Below are 24,491 nucleotides of genomic sequence, written 5' to 3'. Positions count from 1 at the left end.
TGTATAATGCTTTACATAAATCAGAATTAAAACTAGGAATGATAGTGTATGTCTGTTCCCAGATAGAGGGAGGGAGGCTAAGGCAGGAGGATGACAAGCTGAAGCTCAGCCTGTGCAGTTTAGCAATTTATTGAGACTGTGATGTCTCAAGAAACTAGGATTGGGGATATAGTGTAAATTCAATACCCATCATGCTTCCTCCCTGCATCCTTTCCAAAATGCACAGTATGCATTTCAGGTACTTTATTAGTAGAATACTTTTCTCATTTAAGATGAGATACAAATTAATAGATAATAATCAAACTTTACAAATAAAGTCTTACGTTTTTATATAGAGTGGACATCATCACAACCGTTTTCTCTATTTAACTGTTCTAGGTATGGTGGTGGTACATAATGGCACTTAATGAACAGAGGGATGACTATGTGGTTTAGGAGTGGTGAAAAGAATTATAATAGCATCTAAAGTAGGAGTAGGTCTACACAGACCAACTTAAGAAAATGGCTTGGGCATGTGACTTAGTAATAGAGTGTACCAGGTATGCCAGGGGCCTGGGTTCAATTCCTAGAATAGATGTGCGAATAGGAGAGGGCTTAAAAAATAAACTTCATTGGAGATTTGTGTAAGTATTCTTTCTAAATGTAGGGTTTAGGCCTAACATGATGGTGCACACCTTGAACCCCAACACTTACGGAGGCTGAGGCAGGAGGATCATGACAAGTTTGAGACCCTGTCACAGATAAACAAACAAACACAGGGTGTAAACTCATACTTTTATTGAATTTCTAAAACTTAACACCTAGCTAGTAACTTATAATGTCTTTATGTAACAAGTTACACAGGATAGTGGAAACAGTGAAGCATATTGTAGAGGGATCTTGTGCTTTGAAGTGAAAGAGACCTGGATTTCTATCATTTGTTAAATGTGTAATAGTGCAAATTACTATGGAAGAAAGCTCAAAGGAGTTATCCAAAAATGGGGACATATGCCTCTGTATGTAAAGTGACTAGTGCATCCTTATGAGATATTTATCAATAAACATTTAGTAATTTCTATAGTACCAGACAAGTGAAATGATTCCTAGGAAACTGAATATTTAAGCTGTTGAAAATATATTTATATAGTGGTTATAAGCTGAGTAAATTACTAAGGAAGGGATTAATAGAAAAATAGGAGGACAAGTGTTTCTATGATATAGGACAGTGTTGTATGAAAACTTTTGTACCAATTATTAGTCATACCTGGGGTTCAGGAGTTTTAGTAAGCTTTATGTAAGATTTAACATGATATTGATTTAATTTTGAAAAATTCTAGTGGGAGCTTATTTCCTATTGAAATCACAATTGTGAAATCACTGATTATCTTGAATCAAGACTAATTCTACATGAGTTAATAATTTTAAGTATTTGTTTCCTAGTTGAGTATAGTACAAACACAGTTTATACTCTTAGGTGACAAGGTATAAGAAAGAAAAAACCATAAAAATTGAGGAATGCCAGTTTGTATTTTAAGACTTAGTTTCATTAACCCGTAATTGTCAGAAATTGTATCTTTTCCCTTTTTAGTTTTAATAGAAGGTAAAAACAAATAGAATGATGTTAACATTATTGGATCTGATTTATATAATTAATTTGTGCTCTTTAATGTTTTATCTATGTAGTATAATGCATTTATTAAAAAAGGAGCATACAGCACATTATCATTCTATGGAAATTTTTATAGTAAACAATACCAATTTTTGGCCTAAATTCAAAGACTTAATACATTAAGAAAATCATAATCAAGGCTGAAATCTTAAACTATGATTGTAAATTTTATAGGAAAAACCTTGAAGTTATAAATCTTAATGTTTGTGGTTAAATTTTCTATAAATAGGTTTTTTTTTTTTGTACCAGGAATTGAATGTAGGAACTTGGAGGTACTGTTTTGCTGAGCTGTATCTCCAGCCTGTTAAATAGTATTTTTTTTCTTTCTTTTTTTGGTACCAGGGATTGCGCTTTGGCAAGCACTTAAGCCACTGAGCTATATCCCCAGCCTAAATAGTATTTTTATTCTGATAAAAACACAAACTGAATTGAGTCCTTTTCTGTATATTTCCAAAGAACTCACTTGTAATGAGCAAGTGTTTAGTATCACATAGTTATGAATTCATATTATTAAAACCTGAAATTTTTTCTGTATATGCTAATCTTCTAAGTGTGTTGCAGGACACTTTCAATTAAATTCTAAAGCTAAATGGTATCTTGACTTTAACATTAAAAGTATCTTCAAATAAACACATTTCTAAAACACACTGCCATTGTGCACTGAAGTTACTCTCTAAAGATGGAAAGCTTTGCTTGTTTGGCAAAGCCGATTATTAGGTCTAAATTTATATGTGGTCAAGGATCTACTTTTCTTCTAAACGTTCTTTTACTAATTTTTCCAAAGAGAAAAGGTGCTCATCAGCATCTTCTGGCACAAGGCTTCTAACAGAATTTGCAAGTTCAAAAAGATACTCTGTATTTCTTCCACTTGGACCAGCTGCATTAAAAATTTGTTCCGCAATGTCTTCCAGAGGTGCGGGACCAAGATAATTAGGATTATCACACGTTCCAATGTATAGCAACACGCTGAATGGTTTTGTTGTGGGATCTTTTGGATAAAAAACGACTGTTATGGTTCTGTAGCCTCCTTTCTCTCTGAAGTCAAGGGATGCTTTTATTTCTTCTTCTTTTCCTACTGGAAGTTTGTAAGCCACACCCCATACACATCCCTGTTAAAAAAATAAGAATAATTTACTATTTACAAGGCTAATGAAAATAGTGATGATAGGTTACACTGATCTAAGAAAAAAATTTATAGTCTTAAAAGTCAATGCATGCACTACTTGCCCTGACTAAGCTCAAAGTTGGGATTCTCCTGCCTCAGTCACCTACGGTTGTATAATTGCAGGTGTGCACCACCAAGCTTGGCTCTTAGTTTCTTAAATATTTTTAATCATTTTATTATGTACAGATTTAAATTTTTATATTGTGAAATTAAAGATGTGACTTTGGACAGGACTTTGATACACAAAAATCAAGCAGCTAGCAATAACAAATTAATGATGGTCTAGATTAAATGCTTTCATAGCTTCAAATTGGTTACTGTAACTTCTCAAACAGTTAAACAAATGACACTCTCCATAGATTTTCTTGGGTTGTTGGTTTGCTTCTATATAATTTCTTAATGACCAAATGAAAACTGGGTAATTTTTCATTTCAGCCCTATTAGTTTAGCTTTTTAATTATCATTGTTCTTTGTTTTTTTTTTTTTTTTTTTTTTTTTTTGTCTTTTTCCTTTTCATCGGTACCAGGGATCGAACTCACGACTGCCTGCTTTCAAGGCAGGCGCTTATGCCGCTGAGCTAAATCCCCAGCCCCTGTTTTTTGTTTTTTGAGAGAGTCTTGCTCCATAGCCCAGGCTAGCATGCCTATAATCCCAGCATTCAAGAGGCTGAGGCAGGAGGATCACTGGGAAGTTGAGGCCAGCTTGGGCAATGTAGTAAGACTATCACAAAAACAAAAACAAAACATAGCAACACAGTTTGTAATAGCTAAATCTTGGAAACAACCAAGATGCCCATGAACCACAGAGTGGATGAAAAAGATGTGGTATTTTTATACAATGGAATATTACTCAGCTATAAAAAAGATTAACTAGAGGCCTTCATAAGTAAATGGAGACAACTGGAGACTATCCTCATTAGTGAAATAAACAAGAATCATATTTATAAATATCACATTGTGTCTGTAATGTAAAAAGTAATAAAAAATGTAGGATTAATAAAACCCAAAACGTGTAATTGCTATTGTAAAAAAGAGAGGAAAAGAAAGTACTCTAAAGGATATAACTGCATGTATGTTTACGTGTGTAGGATTGATAATCATATTACCAGGTTTTTGTTGGACCGTTGAACAGAACAGTTTGCACTCTCAGTGTTTGAATGTCCACTTTGTATGCTTTACTTTTGTAAGTTGAACAACTATTTCTAAGAGGACAATATGTAATTTATCAACTAGTGATTTCTTACTATTTATGTTTTTGAAATTATGTATTATTTCTACCCTTTTTCTGTTTTTTTTTTCTCTTTAAAATAAAATTAAAAGAAAACAAAACAAAAAACCCAACAGGGTCTCAGTAGTGCTTCATGCCTGTTTCATAAACGTAGCCAGGTGTTATGGTGCACGCCTGTAGTCCCAGCACTCCGGAGGCTGAGGCAGGAGGACCACTGTGCGTTTGAGGCCAGCCTGGGTTACATACTGAGTTCTAGGCCAGCCTGAACTGCACAGTGAAATCTTGTCTCAAAACGAACAAAAGGGGGCTGGGGATTTAGCTCAGCGGCATAAGCGCCTGCCTTGCAAGCAGGCAGTCGTGAGTTCGATCCCTGGTACCGATAAAAAGGAAAAAGACAAAAAAACAAACAAAAGGGTTGGGGATATAGCTCAGGGGAATAAGTTCCTGCCTGGCAAGTGTGAGGTCATGAGTTTGATCCTTGGTACCAAAAACAAACAAAAAACAAAACAAAACAGCCAGCCAACCAACCAACCAACCAAACAGAAAACCTCATACCAAACCAAACCAAACCGAAGCAAAATGAGTTCTGTTAATAAAACTTGGCAATGCAGAAAGTGAAAATTCCTGACTTTAGTTTTATGCTGAGGATATTAGACTTTTGCATACATGAAGAGATTTTTCAATGATCCATTTGATTCTTAGTTGTAGCCTAATTATGTAGACATTTCATTAATGTCACTAATCTTAGCAAACTCATTTTTAAAAATTCACAAAAGCAAGAGTACATGTCATTGGGCTGTACCTTGCATTTTACATTCTAACTTTTCTCACTGGTTTATTTTTCATGAACAAAATATCTCAACACAGAAGAGTTCTAGATTTAGTGCAGTTCAGATCATCTGTGATGACTACTAATAAAGTTTCACTGTTTATTAAAATGAAATATCTTACCATTTCATACAATTTCTTGTTTTTTTAAAAATCCATTTTATTTCAAGGATAAAATACAAGGATAGAAAATAAAACTACAACAGAATTTCAGAAACGTCAATGAGGGTCATACAATTTAAAAACTATATAAAAAGAATAATTATACCATACCCCAGGATCTTCAACAAGAGTCACAACTCTTCCAGGCTGTTTAAAAAAGAAAAAAAAAAATTTTTTTTTTTTGGTGACGTAAAGTTACTTAAATGGGCATTATGACTTACTGTTGGCATGAAATATTTTAGCTATATTTTCTCTTAGGCATTTAAAAAAAACTTATTTTTTATGATAAGGTTTAAAATGAATTAAGAGAATCTTCCTAATCCAAACTACAGTGACCTTTCTAAAACAGACTTCCATCATTCTCTTTAAACTGGGTGTATTGTGTCCTTTAGAAGTAGACACATTAAAAAATACAGCAGTGACTTAAGACTTAGGTAAAATAAAAGACAAATGGGAAGCATCATTATTCAAGTTCTGGTTTTACTCCTGGGAAGAAAGATTGCTAACAGTTTAATTAGAGAAATTAGTCTAGGTTATATTCATAAAAGAAAGTGATTTTCAAACTTTGATCAAATTATCTGGAGGACTTGCTAAACACACTTTGCTAGCCTTATAACTCCAGACTTTGATTTTTTAGGTCTGGAGCCTAAGAATGTGCATTTGTCACAATATTCAAGGTCATTCCTATTATATTGTTTTGGAGTTCTTTCATATTGAAACCCTTAGACAAAATGCAGAACTGGAATATTCCATCATTTAAGTCACAAAGGTGACTTAAGCCAGTGATTATTAGCTTGCTTTATTATATTACTGCCTAGTACCAAAGGTTATGTATCTCCTGGCATGTTCATATTAGCAAAGAGGTCAAGCTGCAAGTCAGTTTTATCTACTTGTACGCCCAGTGTCTATACAGCCTAACTCCCTCACATAATTTGTGTCACCTTTGCTACTATTTCCTTTTTGTCTTCATTTGTATAAATAATAAAATCACTGTTGTTGAGTTCTTCCTTTTGAAATTGGTTCCTTATTATCTTTTAGTGACCTAGAGAGTCCTCTGCCTGCCTCTTTATTTTTCCCTCCAGTTTGTTCTCTACTTGTGCTCACAGTGACTTTAAATTTGTTTTTTTTTTTTTTTTTTTTTGTCTTTTTCCTTTTTATCGGTACCGGGGATCAAACTCAGGACTGCCTGCTTGCAAGGCAGACGCTTATGCCGCTGAGCTAAATCCCCAGCCCCCATGACTTTAAATTTGACTTTAAATTCTTCCAGATTGTGATAATTTACAGGGTAAAGTTGAAATTCATTAGCTTAAGTTATGCTTAGGAACCTATTTTTTTCTGCAAACCTCATTTCTTTCCATTTTCCCCAAAAATGTATTGAATTATTTATTGAATAATTCTTAGAAATATCCCTGTCTTTGCTGTGCATGATGGCGTATGCCTGTAATCTCATCACTAGAGACTTAGGCAGGAGGAGAATCACTGTCAGCAGGAGGCCAATCTGTACTATATACATGATCCTATCTCAACAAACAAAAAACTAACCAAACAAAAGAGAGATACTCCAGTCTTTGAATACACTGCTGCCTACGGTTGAATGCTGTTCCATCTTTTGTTTACCTTGCGTATCACCTGCCCACTTCTTCAGTTTTAGCTCCTTCATGAGGCCTATTTACATGTCCCAAACTCTCACTACTTGCTTTATTCGTTTCTCTTCTAGCACTTAACAAGTAGTTTTGTTAACATAGTTGTTTCCTCTGTATGTAAGTTATTTGTTGTAATTAGTGCAAGGGAGAAGAGGGGTAGTGAAGCCTGGGGCATAGGTGGTGGCAGGTGAAATAAAACAAGGAATATGTAGGGAATTATTTTAAGTAGAAAAACTAAAATCTTGTGCCAGTTTGCTAATGGTTGATACGGACATGGACTGTTGGTAAATTTACTAGGAAATGTTTTCTAAAAGTTCAACTCTTTGTCCTTAAAAATAGATGTTGTAGAGAAAGAATATAAATTTGTAAATGCGCTTACATTTCTTTTTTTGTGGGGGGAGCAGTGAAACTGGGATCTTTCAGATTGAATGGTATTAGAGAAGGAAAACAGGACTCATGACGGGTGTTTCATTGGGTAATTAGTATTGTTTCTGCTCACACTCTCGTATTAAAATACTTCCTGTTTTGAATTTATGATATATTTAATTTGCAAAAAGTCTTTCACATTTAATAAAATCTGCCAATTTTGTGATATATAAATGAGATAGAGCTTCAAAGCAAACATAATTTAATAAATCATGTAGGTTCAGTTTTTTTCCTCACAGATGTCCTCGTACACTATGTGGAAATGAATATAATATTTATGTATTACTGATGAGGCCTTTCTGATGACTCATGTTGCTGTAAAAAACAACTTGTGGCTTAAACAGTATGCATTTGCTGGATATTTCTGTAGCCTTTTGTGTTTTTGTTTATCTGATAATTACTGTTTATATAAAGCTGGCAATCTATTTTAACCAAAAAAATGAAGTAAAGAATTTAATGTTATTTCTAGTTTTTTTTAGAGCTCCATACTTGCAAAATGTGTAGTGTTAGCTTTTCATTTAATTTGCTAAAATGGAGTCTATAAAAGCTGTTAGCCCGTGCACTCCCCTCCCCTTCCTGTATTTCAGTACATTTTAAGTACAACAGGTACTGGCTTTTATATATAACTCTTCTACTTTTAAAGACTCATGGGTTGTTGTATTAATTAGACAATTTCTTATCTGTCTGAAAGGATAAATATCTCAGTGTGCTATGTAACAAACATGCATTTTGGTTTAGAATAGTAAAATAAGCTGTTGTAACCACAGATACATATTTAATGTTAATAGTCATGAAAAATGGGAACCTCAACTAAGGCTTTAAAAAAAAAGTATTCATTTATTTATTTATTTTTTTTCTTTTTGAGACAGGGTCTCTCTATGTAGTTCAGGCTGGCCTTGAGCTCACTTTGTAGCCCAGGCTGGTCTTGAACTCCCAACGATCCTCCTGCCTCAGCCCCTCAAAGTGTTAAAGCCAGCTTAAAATGTTCACTTAAAGCCAGCTTAAACTGTTCATTTCAAAACTGACAACTCAGGGCTTTTATTTAGTTCTTTAAAGTCTTGAATAATGCTTGTTGTTGATCTTGAATAATAAAGTCTTGAATAATATATGTTCTTGGAAATACTTTGGCCATCATGTTTCTCTTGGCTAATCACTGCATCAGGGCTAAGCCACATCTCCTTGTTCAAGTCATGCTGTCCATGTTCATAGGACAGTACAGTTTATTTTGAAGCCAAATTCTTAGTCGACCAACTCTAGCTGTGGCAGAATGGTTTCTAATTCAGGTTCTTTTCATGATTTCAAATCCTATGTCTTATGAATAGGTGCAAACTATTTTAGAACCTTAATCTCTTTTCCTTTCCAAGGTAGGGTGTTACTTGTAAGAAACTGAGAACTTCACTTAACTTGATAATCAAAATTATTACTTACCGTAATAAACCGGAAATGAAGTTAGAAATAGTTCTGTGATCTTAGGTGTCATAAATCGTTGGAAAAGCATAAAAAAAAATTCTAGCATGCAGCTTTAAACACAAAACTACTGTTAGTAGAATGAACACTTAATTGCTAAGGCACTGAATTTGCAAGTTAATTTAGTGTTTCCCCTCCATAGTGACATGAAAATTAATTTTCTGTTTCTGGCAGAGGTTGTTCCAATCTGCTCAACAGACTTGTTAGAGCCCGTACCGTGCTTTTTGGTGCCCCAAGAAACCAATCATTAGCCCTTGAAGCGATGTAACCACTTCAGGAGTGTAACCACTGACAAATGAAGCGGCTTCAAGAGTGCGCTGGTATGGGAGGGGTGTGGGTCAAGGGTTGCGGGTGATGCACGAATATTACCGCGTTACCCGGAATGGGGTCCCCGCGGTGATCGGGGTGCTTACCTTGCCCGGGACTCCTCGGTGGTCGGTGCTACCTTGCCAGAAGCGCCGGCTGTAGTCTGTGATGTATCCGACCAGCCTGTCCTGGTAGGGGAAATCCACCTTCCAGATCAGGGACCCGTAACCAAACACCCACATGTTCCCTGGCTTCCGGGTGCGCTCTGGGCGCGGCGCCCCGGCGGTAGCCGCTTCCCAGATAGAAGCAGTGTTCTCGGGCACCACTGCTTCCCAGTCCAGGCAACAGGACGCGAAAGGGGTGCCGCTATGCGCAGGCGCGGCGCAAGGCACGCCGGGTACGGCTGAGGCGCTGGACGGAGAGCGGGGAGCGCTAGTCCTTGAGGTTGGCCAGGCTTAAGTTACTCCGTGGGTAGAAATCCGCCAGCGCCTCTGCGGTCTTGGAAGCCCTGGGTGGTTCTGTGTGCCCGGCGTGGCGTCCGAGGGCCGGGCGGCTTTGGATCCAGTATTTGTGGCCGGAGTGCCATCACTCTGAGTTCTAGATTTTTAAAAAACCTGCCCGAGGCATTGCAGAACAGAGCAAAATTGTACATTAACTTTTTTCACTGGAAACTGTTGACATATCTGAGCTCAACTTCTGCAGCCCCTACAGAAAGGAGCAGCTAAGGTTTTTAACGCAGGGCCCTTGGGAGCTTTGGAAATAAGCTGGGGATCCTGTGTTTCTTTGGGGCTAGCTTTCTACAGCTACACCCCCAACTCTCTGGATCACATTTGCTTTACTCACTATTCCCTTTTAATCTTTTTATAAGGGGGTATCATATCATAAACAGTTTATTTTCACTAGTTGATATTACAAGTTGAAAGGAATGAACCTGCTGGTATAGCACATTTCTTTGGCTCCCCCTTTCCCTTAAAAAGCTCAAAGATGTTACCAGTTCCAGTATTTTCCCCAGGTTATTATCTATTTTTCTGGGTCCAGTAATATTATTTGTAACTAAAGGAGAAGGTAGTAAAATTTGGAAGAGGTATCATATTTTTACAGAAATGGTATTTTTAAAGTGGTTTTCTTTGTGTGTTTCCTACACAGGAAAAAGTTTTATTAACTGAACATACTCATAAATTGCCATAAAGTGTATAATTTGTTGTTTTGTACAACTTGTCACCTTAGCTACAGGTTAGCATGGCTTAAAAAAATTACAGCTTAATATTCAAGATCCTCTGAAATTTCACTTTACGCTACTTTACCTCATTTTTCTGCTGTTCTTTGTTTACCTGATCCTCCTGCCAGGTGAAGTTTTGTATTCACAGCCCATATTTATCCTTGCATATTCATCACCAGCGTTTTCAGTTACGACTTTCTTCTGGTCTAGAAATGTGCTTCTGTTCATTGTGCCATCTTTAGTCTTTCCTGTGTTTTAAGGCACAATCATATCCACTATTACTGAAGCAAATTCTGCTTTTATTTCTATAGCTCTTTCCCTTATGATAATTTGCTGTTTTTTTAACCTCGACTTATGTATTTATCATTTCTATGAGTGTAAACTACTTGAGATAGAATATATGACAGTGTCATCTTTACATATTCCCCATTGCTGAGCATCTGGTTGATGCTTAATAAATAACTGCTAGTTGAATAAGGGTTTAGTAAATAAATGTTCATTTACTCTAGTAGTGGACCAGTTGATTAGTCATATCTAGAGCTAATATCAGCTGTTTGACCTCTTGTAAATAATGTTTGTTATTTGTGGCTTTACACTTAAGGTGACATGGATAAGTTTGAATTTACTATGGGTAGTATTACCTTTTTTTAAAACCTCTTTTCTCACTCCTTCCTTTTCTGGATAAATTAAAATGTATTTTTGGAACATTTTCTACCTGTATTAGGCTGAACATATTGGGGTTTCCAGAACCACCTCCTAACATGATTAGAAAAACTAAAAAATGAGATTGGCAAATTATTGAGGATTCTCTTTTAAGAGGCAATTATTTCTCAGAGAATCCAGAATCTCAGTCCAGCCTGCTTTATAATATCACTAACAAATTATCTTTGTGAGAGTCATATACTGAGAGCTATCTTGAATCCTCATTGCAGGGGAATTTGAAGTGAGCATTGCAGGAAGATGTTGATGATGATGATGGTATAGGAAAGCAGGGCTGGTCACTTGGTGGCTGCTCTTCGTCGGTGTCAATATAGTGTTCAGTGGGTGGGACTAATTCCTTAAGGGTGGTGTATCTTGAGTGTTTAATCCCTCTAGAAGGACCTTCTGGGGCAAGAAAACTAGAACAACAATTTATTTGTCAATAAACATTCTTTACCTCTCTCTTTTTATTAGTGTTTTAAGTTTACTATAGAGGGTTAAACATAGAAGCCCTTTTTTTTTTTTTTTTTTTTTGCATTTTTGCTTGCTGTGTTATCTTATGTGGAACAGGGCATGCACTAGGGATTAGCCACAGGTGTTTTACCCAACAGAGCACCAAGAATATATTTTGGTGGAGCAGAAGCAGGAACAGAAACTTGCTAGAAAGAGCTTCTGAGACATTTCCAAAGGAGCAAAGAACACCTAAAATTCCCTGTTTAAAAATAAAAACATTCCAAGAAATACAAATTTTAGAGACTTCCTGGTTTAGGCTGTAGCAGAATCTGTGGCACAACAGTCCATTTTTCTGTAATCATGGGAGAGAAACTGGACAAGCTCACTGTGGTCTGCTAATCTCTTAAGGGTGCAGTGTTTTATTGACTGTAGCATTATGTTTCTATCTTGTTTTGTAGACTGGTCGAAAAAATAATGGATTTTACAGAGGCTTATGCGGATACATGTTCTACGGTTGGTCTTGCTGCCAGGGAAGGCAATGTTAAAATCTTAAGGAAACTGCTTAAACAGGGCCGAAGCATTGATGTTGCTGATAACAGGGGATGGATGCCAATTCATGAAGCAGCTTATCACAACTCCATAGAATGTTTGCGGATATTAATTCATGCAGGTAAAGTAAATTCCAAGTGTGGGAGAGTGTGCCTATAAGCTGGGTTAATAAAACATAAGATAGTGTTTATTACGTGGTGGTATTTTTGTTGTTGTTGTTTGTTTGTTTTTTGAGACAGGGTTTCATTATGTAATTCATACTGGCCTTGAACTCACTATGTAGCCCAGGGTGGCCTCAGACTTGAGACAACCTGCCTCAGCTTCCTGAGTGCTGGGATTGCGGGTGTGCATCATGCCTGGCTATATGGTAGTATTTATTATTTTCCTGTAATCCTAAAATAACTTGCTTAACTTTTAAGAATGGTGAGATTGCCTGCCTTAGATTATATCAGTATGATGATCCATCTCATCATCTATAAATATTTTTCTTAATGTTGGAAATACTTGTGGTTGGCTTATTTTGATTGATTGTGCTGGATGATATGGATGAAGCATTTACTTTAATTGTATTTTTTTGTTTTTCAAACAAAAGGCATGCTACTGAAATTGAGGTTGAATGTTTTGTATGAATTAGTCCTTTAAAATATTTTTTAAACCAGGTATGGTGGTGTATACCTGTAATCCCAGGATGTGGGAGGCTGAGGCAGGAGGATTGCTCTGAGTTCAAGACCAGCCTGAACTGCATGGTGAGAGCCTGTCTCAAAAAAAACAAACAAACCAAAAACCCCAAAACGTGTCTCTCAAACTCTCAAAAAACATACTTTCAGCTTCCTTGATTTTGGGAAACTTTCCAGTTGCATAGACTTTCTATTTGCAGAAGGTGGAGCATGGGCCAACGTGCTTGCCTTTGTGGTGCTTGTACTCTTTTTAAGAGACTAGCAGCCAGTACCTAAGCAGTTCAGCAGGGTCATTTCCAAAGGTAACAATGTGTGGAGAGTGAAACTGTAGTGGGTCAGACTGTTGTGCTGTGTTGTCCATGCATCTCTGGAGCCTTACACTTGGGAACAAACCACAGTGGAAGCCTTGGTGGTACCAGAGATCAGCCAGTGCCAAAGACTAGGTTTTACCGTTGGCAGGGCCAGTGACCTGTGACCAACATACCCCCGAGTGACAGGCATGGTGTGCAGGAGAGATTCTGACCCTTGGGAGAAGGCGGATGGCAAGACCCCTAAGGTGATGAAGCACCGTTTATAACAGTATGTGCCAAATGATTGATGCACATTTTGTCTAATGTATGCAGAACTGTTAGAGACTGTGAGATACTTTATTGTGTCACTTTATTGATCAAAAGTCAAATTCTCAGGGAAGTTAACTTGTCAGAGTTTAACTAATGACCTAGAACAGTATTGGTGGACCTTTTAGGGGTTTCAGTCACAAATAACCTGTTGCAGTACGCACATCTGACTTGAACCTTTGTATCTGACTCGGAAAGCCTTGGTTTCTTTTCTGCCACACCGTGTTTCTATCTTTGAATTAAAGAAAACATTTAAAGCATTTAGTTAGTTTAAATTGAGGTGGAACATCATGTTTCATGTTGTAACACTCATTGAACATTTGTATTTCACTGATTGTGGGAATGCCAATAGTCTTCTGTGTATGTATTACCAGGATCACCAAGTTCCTATGGCTACTTAGTATTTGATAGTTCTGAGTCTATAGCACATCAGAACTACTAACTCACAGCCTGTGGGTAGGAAAGGAAATAATCCTTTCACTGGTTTTGGTAGTGCTTCTGTCCTGTCTTTTTTTTAAACTGGAAAATATACAACTTTAAAAAATTATTTCCTTTGCAGTGCAGGACTTGAACCTAAGGCCTTGGACATGCTAGGCAAGCATTCTACTTCTGAACTATGTCCCTAACCTCTCTTTTTCTTGTCCCTCTTACACAAAGGGTGAACTCTCCAAAATACAATACAGGAAGTTTGTTATGACTACTTTGAAGTAAAATATTAGATAAAGAGTCTTTGTGCTTCAGATTTCAAAAGTTTAAGATATATTTGCAGACTATGAAGGTAACTGTAAAGCTTGAGTTCTCAAACTATTTCTAGTAACAAATAAATGCATGAATTTGTGTGTTGTTTTCTTGTCAAAAAGCTCATTCCCAATATACTGTTGCTCTCTTGCCCACATCAGAATAGTGTATTTTGTATATGCTATAGATTTTTTTTCTCTACTTGCTGAATGATTACAAGCATGCTTTTAAATGAAGTTGTTTGAACTGGCAGTTCAATCTCATCTGTATTTCCTTTAGAAATTTTAAATATGAACTTTATTGTTTATGGTTATCCTTGTTTTGAGCTTGATTCTTTTGGAGGATAAAATGTAGCTACACATAGGTAGATATGTGAATAGCTGTTGATAGTGAAATGTTTTCACTGTACTCATTTGGAGTTCATCATTATGAATTAACTTTGGATAAATTTCGCATAATGCGTATGTAACGATTAGGATAGGAGTAGGAGGAAAGGAAATAGGGTTTGCAGAGAGTTGTAGTCAGGGGTTACTAGGAAAATAGTTATATATAGGACACATGATTTATTTGTAATGGTCACTCAAGGAGTCAAATACAAGAAATGCAGGAAATCTTGTCTACACACTAAAGACCCAGAGAATCCAGCTGAGAGCATGAATCCAGATGAAGGCCTAGAGCCCAAGACAGTGACTCATGTGAGTCTGTTTCACGGATCACTCTGGAAAGGCCCCAAGGTCTAAACAGCCTGTGCCAGCGAATGAAAGTCCTGTGTCAGTAGGTTGAGGCTTGTACACTGGAGCCATTAGGCGATGCTCAAAATAGGGACCAGGGCTCCCTTAAAAAGTACCACAGCTGTCTTCAGCGATGAGGTTCCAAGCTCCTCTGACAATGAGAACAGCCGAGTTCCTATCAAGAAGCCAGCGTGACAAGCTTCTGGAGCCTGAGCAGCACATGGAGCCAGGAAGCGATGCTGAAAATGGGGAACACAGCTCCCCCAAAGTGAACCACAGCCATTCTCAGTGACAAGGACCCAAGCTTTCCCAGTGGTAACGGTTGAGTTCGTATCAGAGTAACCAGCATGACAGACACTTCCTGGAGAACCAGCAGCTCCAAACAGCAGCACTCATTTAGGAGAACCCACAGTGCTACTCTCCCTCTCCACGCGTCCTTTTCAAATACACTGGCAGCAGTGGGGGGGCGGGGCTCTCTACACTCAGCACCGCACTGATTCAGTTAAGTAGGTGTTTAAGTTGGCCATCAGTTTTCAATGTACCACACAGAGGGTTTGAAGCAGTTATGTCCAGTATTGTAGGAGATAATGACAATTTTCGGTTTCAGTCCTCAGTGAATCTGGTTGTTTTTTGTGATGTTCTGAGAGTTAGAATTAATGTTCAGAAATCTCTCAGATTTTTCTAGTTCACTAACAAGAAAAATCAGATTAGAATGAAGCAGGAAAGTCACAAAGCCTTTTGAAGGCTTTTTGTTTATATGCCCCCTGGCTCATACCGCCCTTTTTACAAATTACCTCAGATCCATTCTTTGATACAATTTGATTTGAAATTTTTTGCATTGACTAATGAGGAATGAAAATTTGTTTTACAAAGTATAGGTAGCATAAAAGTACATATGAAATATATTTTTAAAGATTTTTGCTTTTTAAAAGAGTTTAAAATTTATTTATTTACTTTTTTGGTGTGGTGCTGAGATTCCAACCCAGGGTGTTACACATGGTTGGTTGCTTTCTTTTTTTTTTTTTTTTTAAATTGGTACCGGGGATCGAACTCAGGACCGCACACTTGCAAGGCAGGTGCTTATGCCACTGAGCTAAATCCCCAGCCCCTTATACATGGTTGGTAAACACTCTTGCACTGAGCTATACTCCCAGTCCTGTTTTTTTTTTTTAAAGTAATATAAAAGTTGTACATTTTTTATTCTTTTCAGAATTACAATTATTAGCACATATTGATTAGCGATATTTCTTTGTGATATTTTTATACAGGTAAATAAGATAATTCCATTACATCTACTTTTCCTGTTACTTTCTTTACCCTTAGTTCTGTTGTTCCTTTTTTCCCCCTAATTGTACTGCTATATGTCATATTTTTTTTTTCTTGTTTTCTAGAATTCACATGTGAGAAAAACTTGGTACCTGTGCTTCTGAATTAGGTTTATTTTTCTTGACATCATAATCTCCAGGTTCATGCATTTTCCTGCAAATTACATGATACTATTTTATAGTTTATGATTCAGTAGTATTTCTTTGTTCATCTACACATTTTCTTTATCCATTCATCTGTTGATGTGCATGTAGGCTGATTCCATAACTTGGCTGTTATAAATAGTGCTGTGATAACATGGGTATGCACACATCTCTGTTATATGCTTACTTTGAGTTCTTTGGGTTTAAACCTGGGAGGGCCATATAGCTGAATCATAGGGTAATTTATATTTTGTGTTTTGAGGAATCTCTGTATTGTTTTCATAGTCCTGTACTAACCAACATTCTCATCGATAGTGTATATGGATTCTTTTCCGCCTTAATCTTTGCCTGCATTTTTTATTTGTTGATAATAGCCATTGTATCTTGGGTAAGACAAAATCTCAATGTAATTTTGATTTGCATTTGCCTAATGAATACAAAGACATTAATCCTTTTTCATAAAAATTAACCATTTTTTTTTTTGAGAAATGTCTATTTTGCACATTTTGAGTTTTTGTATATTCTGGATATTAATCCTCTGTCAGGTAAGTAGCTGGCAAAGTCTCTTCTATTTTGTAGGTGTTCGTTTCATCCTGTTGTTTCCTTTGTTGTACAGAAGATTTTAAGTCTGTTATAATTCCACTTGTTAGTTCTTACTACCATCTGAGCTACTGGAGTTGTGTTCAGGAAGTCATTGCTTATATCAGCATCTTTTATTACTGCTTCAAGCTCATTGCTTGTTATTGATAGGTTAGGTTTTTTTTTTATATCCTGTTCAATTTTAGTAGGCCATATGTCTAGAAATTTATCTGTAGATTTCCCAGGTTATTGGAATAATTTTTCAGCAGTTGGCTCTTGTTTTGAAAGTATTATATTATGAGAGGCTGAGGCAGGGGGATCATTCTGAGTTCAAGACCAGCCTGGCTGCAAAGTGAGCTCAAGGCCAGCCTGAATTGCATAGCAAGATCCTGTCTCAAAAAGACCAAAAAAAAAAAAAAAAAAGAAAGAAAACATAAAAGAAATTGTACATATAGTCAACTAGTCTTTATCTTTTAAATAGAGAATTCAGACCACTTACTTTGAGGGTTATTATAGCAAAATATATGTTTGTATCATTTTGTTTTTCTTCTAGTTTTATTGAATAGTGTTCATTTCTTTCTCCTTTAACTATTTTAGAGGTTTGATGGTTTACTGAATTAGTTATCTTAGATTTTCCATTTTCTAATAAGATTTATTCTTTCCTCTTTTCCTCACAGTTGTAGTTTTCTTGCTTCATCTTCTGTATGTAGCATTCTTACAAGTGGTTTTTTTAATGCTGGTTTAATCGTCATGAATTCTTTATGCTGTAATAAGATGCATAGTAACATGTTGAAGACCCTAAGATAAATCACTCAGCATAATATTAGTTAATAGTCAAAGAGACCTAGGCTGTAGTTACTCTGCTATTTTTTTGGTGTGCCTTTAGATGGGTCTTTTTAACTCCTAAGTGAATCACTTTCTTCATTTATAAAGTAGAAACATTGTTCCAGCTTAGGTGAGAAAATCTGGACCACTCTTAATTCTTTTTTTCTCACATCCTTTATTCAATAAATCAGTAAATCCTTCTGCTTTTGTATAATAATTTCTATGAATATGTATACATACATGCACACAGACAGTATCAGACATTTGTTACCACTATTAATATCTTCATTTGAGCTCTGTCATCTCGTGCCTGGACTGCTGCAGTAGCATAACAGATCTTTTTTTTTCTCATGGTACTGGGATTGAACTCACGGCCTTATGCTTGCCAGGCAGGCGCCTATGCCGCTGAGCTAAATCCTTGGCCCCAGATCTTCTGTTTCAGCCTTTCTTCCTTCCCTTCCCATTGCAGGTGGTTTAGAATATCAGTTATTGTTTTAACTTAGTCGTACCATGTCTCTGCTTAAAACTCTGAGTGAAAGCTGTTGCATGGCATTTATAGTGTACATACAATGTAATTTACTTACCTGTTATCCTGTTGGTGGATATTTTGTTTCTTAATTGTGCACATGGGTAAGCATTTCTGTAGGATGGAGTTTTAGAATGAAATTGATGACTCAAGAAGTATGCTGTATTAAGGCAACATTTTCTAGAGAAGTAGAACCCAGAGAGAGAAGAGTTTTTGCTGTGGGAATGGGTTGATGTGATTATGGAGGCTGAGGTGCTCCCTGGTATGCCGTAGTGCAAGATGGAAAACCTGGGAAGCTGGTGTGTTAATTTAGTTGAGTTGCAAGGCCTGAGAATTAGGGAAACCATGGGAAGACTCTCAGTCTGAGGCCAAAGACCTGAAAACTGGAGGGGCAAAGGAAGGACAAAGAGAGAGGCACTAGTATAAGTTCAGAGATCAAAGGAACTCTTATATCACGGGCAGGAGAGGATGGAGGTCCTTACTGAAGTCCCTAGAGATCTACCTTGGTCCTCTGGACCCTCAGTGTATTGCATGGTTAGCCACCAATTTACTCAGATCTCCTGATTCAAATCCTCATCTCTTTCTTAAGCATCTTCACAGATATATCTAGAAATAACGTCTTGGCAGCTGTTCTGGCATTCATTAACCCAGTCAGGTTGTCACATAAAATTAACTTATGTATATGCCAGTTTAAAATACTGATAGTTACAACTAAATTATACGATGTCTTACCTTTAGTAATGAAGAGAGAAGCCTCATTTGAACTAGCTTAAATAAGGGAGTATGGTAGCTAACATAAATGCTAAGTCTGAGTGTTAGGTCTGTGCAGGCATTGCTGCCTCCAGTATTCACAGTGATGTCAAGAGGATCCCTCAGTCTCGCAGACCAGCTTATCTGTGTTGATTTTATTGTCAGTCAGGATTTCTCTTTGGAAGCTCCAGCCTTACGTTTGCTTTAAAGAATTATGTATTCTGCATACTGATCTTTTGCTGTTAAATATATTTTAGATGTTGTATATATTTTCTCTTAGTCATTTATTTTTTAGTTGTGTGTAATTTCTTTGTAATGCCTCTGACTCCTTTTTCTCATTGCCTTTTCCCCCTTCATCTTGTGTGCGTGATAATTTTGCACATAAAATTCCTGTGTTGTGAAAATTGTTTATCTAGTTTTTCCTTAGACTTCCTAGTTCTGTAGAGGGTTTGACTATATAATCTACCTGACACGAGGATGCTCCATCCTTGTGATCAGTCCTGGTCCCTTTTGTTTTGGTAGGAATGGGGACTGAAGCCAGGGCCCGTGCTCCAAGTTACTTCCCAAGCCCTTTTTATTTTTTGAGACTAGGTGTCACTAAGTTGTTCAGAATAGGCTCAACCTTGCTGTCCTTCTGTGTTAGCCTCTCAGTGTGTTGAAATTACCTGCCCATGTCAGTGTGTCTGTTTGATCTTAAACTGTAATCTATCTCCTCTACAGAAAACTGTGGTTTTACTTTCTCTCATAGGAGTTAGCAAAAAACAAAGTAATGTACTGCTACCTACTACCACTATTAGAAGTAATAAGGCAGTTTGTTCTTTCCAAGTAAAAAGATTCCTGTGTCAGCAGACCTAAGTGTGGTATGTTGCAAGAGTGTTAAGGCCTACTCTTATCACTTCTGCCCAGATGGTTGGCGTGGTTCCAGCTGAGATGGCCCCAAGCCCTTAACATGTAAACAGGAAGAAAATTCGCAAGTTGCTATAAAAAATTTGAAGTGCTTGTTGTGTTTCTCCATTGGGAAATCTTTAATGCCCTTACCACTCAAAAGTTTCTGTAAATAAACTGGAAACAGAAGCCACTTTTCATTGAGCATAAACAGAGTTTAAGAAATTAAAAAAGGTACAGTGATCATTTTTTCACGGAGCTATCTTGTCAGGAAAAGAAGAAAGTAAGAGTGGTAGTTGATAGTGCAGTGTGAGTTGGATAAGGTCCCTTCTTTAGTAAAGCTCATACATCTATTTAAAGGAAGCTTTTATCATTGGAGCTTCCAAAGCCAGTTTACAATGAGTGCTGAAAATCTTAAAATGGTATTTTGAAGGTTTTACCAAATTTAAACAAGTCTTAATATGGTACATAAATACTGTAATGATTACATATATATCTATATTTACTAGTGTTTTACAAAAATTTAAACCACATAATTCTGTTGAACCCCACCTCCCACCCCCTAGGGGTCAGCCAGCTATTTTATATACTTGTTTTACATTAGAAACTCGGGCCTCAGAGAGTTGATGTAATTGATCCAAAGCTAACTTAAATTGTAACTGGCAGAGCCAGGAGTACTTAGTCTTGTAATTCTTGATTTTCTGGTCCAGTGGTTTTAAGGTTAGCCAAATACGTCTTTTCTTCTATAGGCAAAGATCTTTCCATTCTCAAGTTAGTAGCAAATGGATTTCAGTATTTCTCATTCTGAGTAAGAAATGACTTTAATTTTTTTTTTTGATTCATAGGTAATTATGTCAGAGGTTTTGTTTTGTTTCATAAGAAGGATGTGTAGGAAAGTAGCTAAGTAAGGGTGGCCTACATTTAAGTGATAGGAAGTAAGCTGTATGTACTTGGGAAATTTTTCCATAAATTACTTGGGATTTTTAAGTTTAGGGAATTTATGTCTTCCACTTATTCATTCAGCCATTTGTTTCTGCATGGATGCATGGACATTTATTTTATATTTTTGTATTATAATCCAATGTAGTATGACTTATATTTCTCATTGTTATATGAACACCCTTTCAGACTGAATTGCATGATCCTTTTAGCATTACATTTTTTTGAGCACCTTTTAAACTTTTTTTTTTTGTACCAGACATCAAACTCATGACCTTGCGCTTGCTAGGCAGGCACTTATGCCACTGAACTAAATTCCTGGCCCACCTTTTAAACTTTTTGAACATACAGTATGTTCCATGTTCATTTTGTGTGTTTCCTGTTCCAAATCTAGAATCAGCCACTCTTATAAGAGATCTACTTTCTTTTGTTGGAAAATAATATTCAAAATCAAGATGCAGGGGCTGGATGTGTGCATTCATTCCTACTGGAATATTTTTGTTTTTAAACCTTTTTATCAGATGGAGCTGGAAGTATTTATGGGTATGTTATCTCTTGTGTGTAGCCATCTATAGCTATGTAACTGTTAAATTATACAGCTTTATACTGGTAACTGGACTTACTACCACATTCTAAATTCATTTTATCCTTCCCCTATTGTTTTTATGTAGCATCCATTTGTGATCTGCAGTCTGTTTAGTTCAATTTTACTATATGCATATGTAGTAGTTTCAAGGTTGTTAACCTCTAACTATGTAAGAAACCCTTTTACTAACTAGAGTATAATTTTAATGTGGAGCTCTTGTTTTTCAGTCTTAATATATTTTTAGTACTGAGGATTGAACTCAGACCTTGCGCTTGCCAGGCACGCGTTTATGCTGCTGAGCTAAATCCCTAGCCCACGTTTTTCAATATTATATAAGCCAGCATCTTTTAATTTCCCTTACACATACATTTAAAATCTTTTATCAGCATCTGCTTCTATCTTAGGATCTGTCTTTTGTCTATTGTTTGGTTGATTAAAAAAATGCTACTAGGCACAGTGGCATGCATCTGTAATTTTAGTCACTTAGAAGGCCAAGCCAGGAGGATTGCAAGTTCAAGGCCAATTTGGATGATTCAGAGACCTTATATATCTCAGTATTAGGTCACCTTGGGTCCAATCCTTAGCAATGGGTAGAGGTGTATGTGTGGGGTATGAGGGGCTACATTTAGATTCCCTGTATACTAATACTAAGGCTAGTATTTATTTTCTTATGGAAAAAATTAAAACTATTTCATAACAGTAATAGACTAACAATAGTTAATACATTCAATATTGCTGGGCACAAAAATTCTGTGAAAGATGTTAGCACAAACCTTTATTTTCAGTGAACTAAGAGAAACTATTAGTGTACCTGTCTCGTATTTTGCTTTTTCTTTTTTTCCTTTTCTAACCCTTCTTTTCCCGTTTCCTCCATCCTAGTTCCTTTTTCTTTTGAACAGTTTCTTCCCATTTCACAGTATCTATTGTACATTTTGGATGGTATTTACTTTTTCAGTTTCTCACAGTACGTTTGCATGAGTGAGTCTGTTCTGTTTCACTTATGAGTACAGTATCTAATTGCCTCCATTTCCCTATAAAAGTGTCTCAAGTTTATCCTTCTTTATAACTGAGTAGCATCCCATTGTATAAAGAGATTACATCTTTTTTTCTCATTTCTTGGGTGATGGGCATTTGGGTTATTTCCAAGATTTAGCTATTACAAAACTGCTGCGGTAAAAATGGGTGCACGTATATTGCTGTGGTACGATGTTATTAATTCTTCTGGGAAAATACTCAGAAGGGGAATAGCTGAGTCGAATGGGACCTCTACTTCTAGTTTTTTGAGGCATCTGCAAATTGATTCCCACAGTGGTTGTGCCCGTCTGCACTCCCACCAGCAGTGGAGACGTGTTCCTTTTCCTCACAGTCCTACCAGCATGTGTTAAACTGGTTGATTTCTTGGTGACGGCATTATTCCTGGAGTGAGGTGGAGTCTCGGTGTTGTTTTAATTTGCATCTCTTGAGTGTATATATCATGCGTTGTACTTTGTATATATAATTCATTGTATTTAAATGTCCCAAATTAAATCTCTTTCCTTCTTTCCGAAAGAAAACTCTGGCTGTTTTGTAGTGCAGTGCTGGTACAGGTCTCCTCCTTCCCATCTGATGCTGCCTTGGTCTCTTTTTCTTTTGGCTCCACTGTTCCCAAAAAGGCACCCTCCGGTCTGTCCACCAGTACCCCATTATTAACCTTTCCTAACTTTAAGATGTGGCTTACTATGTAAGTTTCCCTTCCTTGCTTAGCTTGTGTGTTTTTCTGAACTTTGTTTTAACTGTAAAACCCCACTCTCAGCAACATGAGTCATTTTAACAAGTATAAAGCCAACAAAAGCTCTACTGGCATTATATTAGAATTGCACTAAACTTATTATTTTGGGAAGAATTGGTATCTTTATAAAATTTTCCATTTATTAACTTTGCTTATAACAATTATCTGAATATATATGTGGTCCTAGTTTTTTGGGTAATTTGTAGCCACAAAACAACAAGGTTAGTAAATAAAATAGTGACTCAGGTCTAACTCATCTAAGTAAACCACTTTGAATAAGGACCAATTTTTGACTAGTGTCTGAACCACTTTTTCTATCCTAACGGGTGATTTAGTTGTGTATCCTGTAAAGTCTGAGACTCTTTTTCTTTAAAATCCTTATAAGCTGCTTCTTAAATATTAAGTCTTAAGACTGTTTCTTCAGTGAGTTATAATTGCAAGAATGACTTAAAATAGATGACTACCTTATTTTAGTCAGCGTTATTTTTATTTCTGTTATTTCAAGAAAATATTTTTAGAAGGTTTTTTTTTTGTTTGTTTGCTTGTTTCATTTATTACTACTCTCAGAAATGCTTTCATCATTCACCTTGAAGTCCATCCTTCCGTTATGAGCTTAGAATTTTACTGTTTTTTTTGAAAGCAGAGCTAAGAAATTCAGCTCTCAGTATTACTTGTTGTGGAGTTTATAAATTTTGATATAGGTGTTATTTACATAGTTTGAATATTATCAGAGACTTCAGTTGTTCATTGTAAACACACTTCCAAGGTAACACAAGTTTCTTGCAAATTGTATGTAACTGTCTGATTTCCTTGGAGTGCATTTATTAAGTGCAGTCTTCATTTACCATTTAATTATAGTCTTACTTTAGAAAGGGAGTTTTAGAAATTACTATTGTGTTATTAGTTGGGTATAAGGAAGTAATGGTACAGAGAAGACCATTTCCCTCATCAGTATTTAGAAGTAAATTTAGAAACACAGTCAAGCTTATTAATACAGCAGTAACTCCTGCTCAAGCAAATCCTCAGTATTGTATCTTCTTCAGGCCTGCTGCTGGGGTGCCCTTGAATCACCCCCCTCCCCCATTAGTAGAAAATTGGAGTGAATTGGCAGAGTTTGTGTGGTAAGGGAACTAAACAGCTGTTCATTCTGGGATCCTGGTTAGATTTTTTCCATGATTTTTAAAAGGTTTTAAACTATGAGACCTGTTCTTTGTAAGTTACTTATTTAAAATCTCACTAAATTCCTCCTGTACTCTTTGCCTTTCAAACCAGAGAAACCGAAGTGATGATTATATAATTGATGGATTTTTATTCTTCCACAGATTCATCTGAAAACTACATTAAGACAAAGACTTTTGAAGGCTTCTGTGCATTACATTTTGCTGCAAGTCAAGGACACCGGAAGATTGCACAGATTCTTTTAGAAGCTGGAGCAGATCCTAACGCAACTACGTTAGAAGACACCACACCATTGTTTTTAGGTGATGTGTGCTATTTGTAGTCCAGATGTGGTTGTTATTTTGTTAGAGAAACTATTATACTTACAGTATGTTCTTTTGCAAATATACTACTACTTCTGTGATTCTGAAACTGAAACAGTATTTTTAAA

General features: G+C 36.4%; 2 protein-coding genes across 25 annotated transcripts in view; one reads left to right on the top strand and one right to left on the bottom strand.

The window, feature by feature from the left end:
* Window positions 1-24,491, top strand: part of Asb3 (ankyrin repeat and SOCS box containing 3) — a 126,463-nt gene that overhangs the window by 21,435 nt on the left and 80,537 nt on the right. For 23 of the 24 annotated variants that reach the window (XM_063229356.1, XM_063229343.1, XM_063229342.1 and 20 more), the window contains 2 exons: window positions 11,702-11,913; window positions 24,205-24,363. In XM_063229356.1, coding sequence (XP_063085426.1) covers window positions 11,718-11,913; window positions 24,205-24,363 — 355 coding nt within the window. In that variant the 5' untranslated portion in view covers window positions 11,702-11,717. Of the gene's footprint in view, window positions 1-9,178; window positions 9,317-11,701; window positions 11,914-24,204; window positions 24,364-24,491 lie in introns of those variants that run through there. The other variant, XM_063229362.1, reaches the window with a different exon arrangement.
* On the bottom strand, window positions 756-9,161 carry Chac2 (ChaC glutathione specific gamma-glutamylcyclotransferase 2). Its single transcript, XM_003461933.4, has 3 exons — window positions 8,980-9,161; window positions 5,142-5,177; window positions 756-2,757 (listed from the first exon to the last, which is right to left on the bottom strand). The coding sequence occupies exons 1-3, from the start codon at window positions 9,112-9,114 to the stop codon at window positions 2,392-2,394; spliced, it is 537 nt and encodes a 178-aa protein (XP_003461981.1). The 5' UTR covers window positions 9,115-9,161; the 3' UTR covers window positions 756-2,391.

Source organism: Cavia porcellus, unplaced genomic scaffold, assembly GCF_034190915.1.
Source record: "Cavia porcellus strain 051 isolate PalLab524CR breed Dunkin Hartley unplaced genomic scaffold, mCavPor4.1 scaffold_18, whole genome shotgun sequence".
Taxonomy (NCBI): domain Eukaryota; kingdom Metazoa; phylum Chordata; class Mammalia; order Rodentia; family Caviidae; genus Cavia; species Cavia porcellus.
The sequence above is the reverse complement of the archived record's forward strand: the minus strand, read 5'-3'. Positions and strand labels throughout refer to the sequence as shown.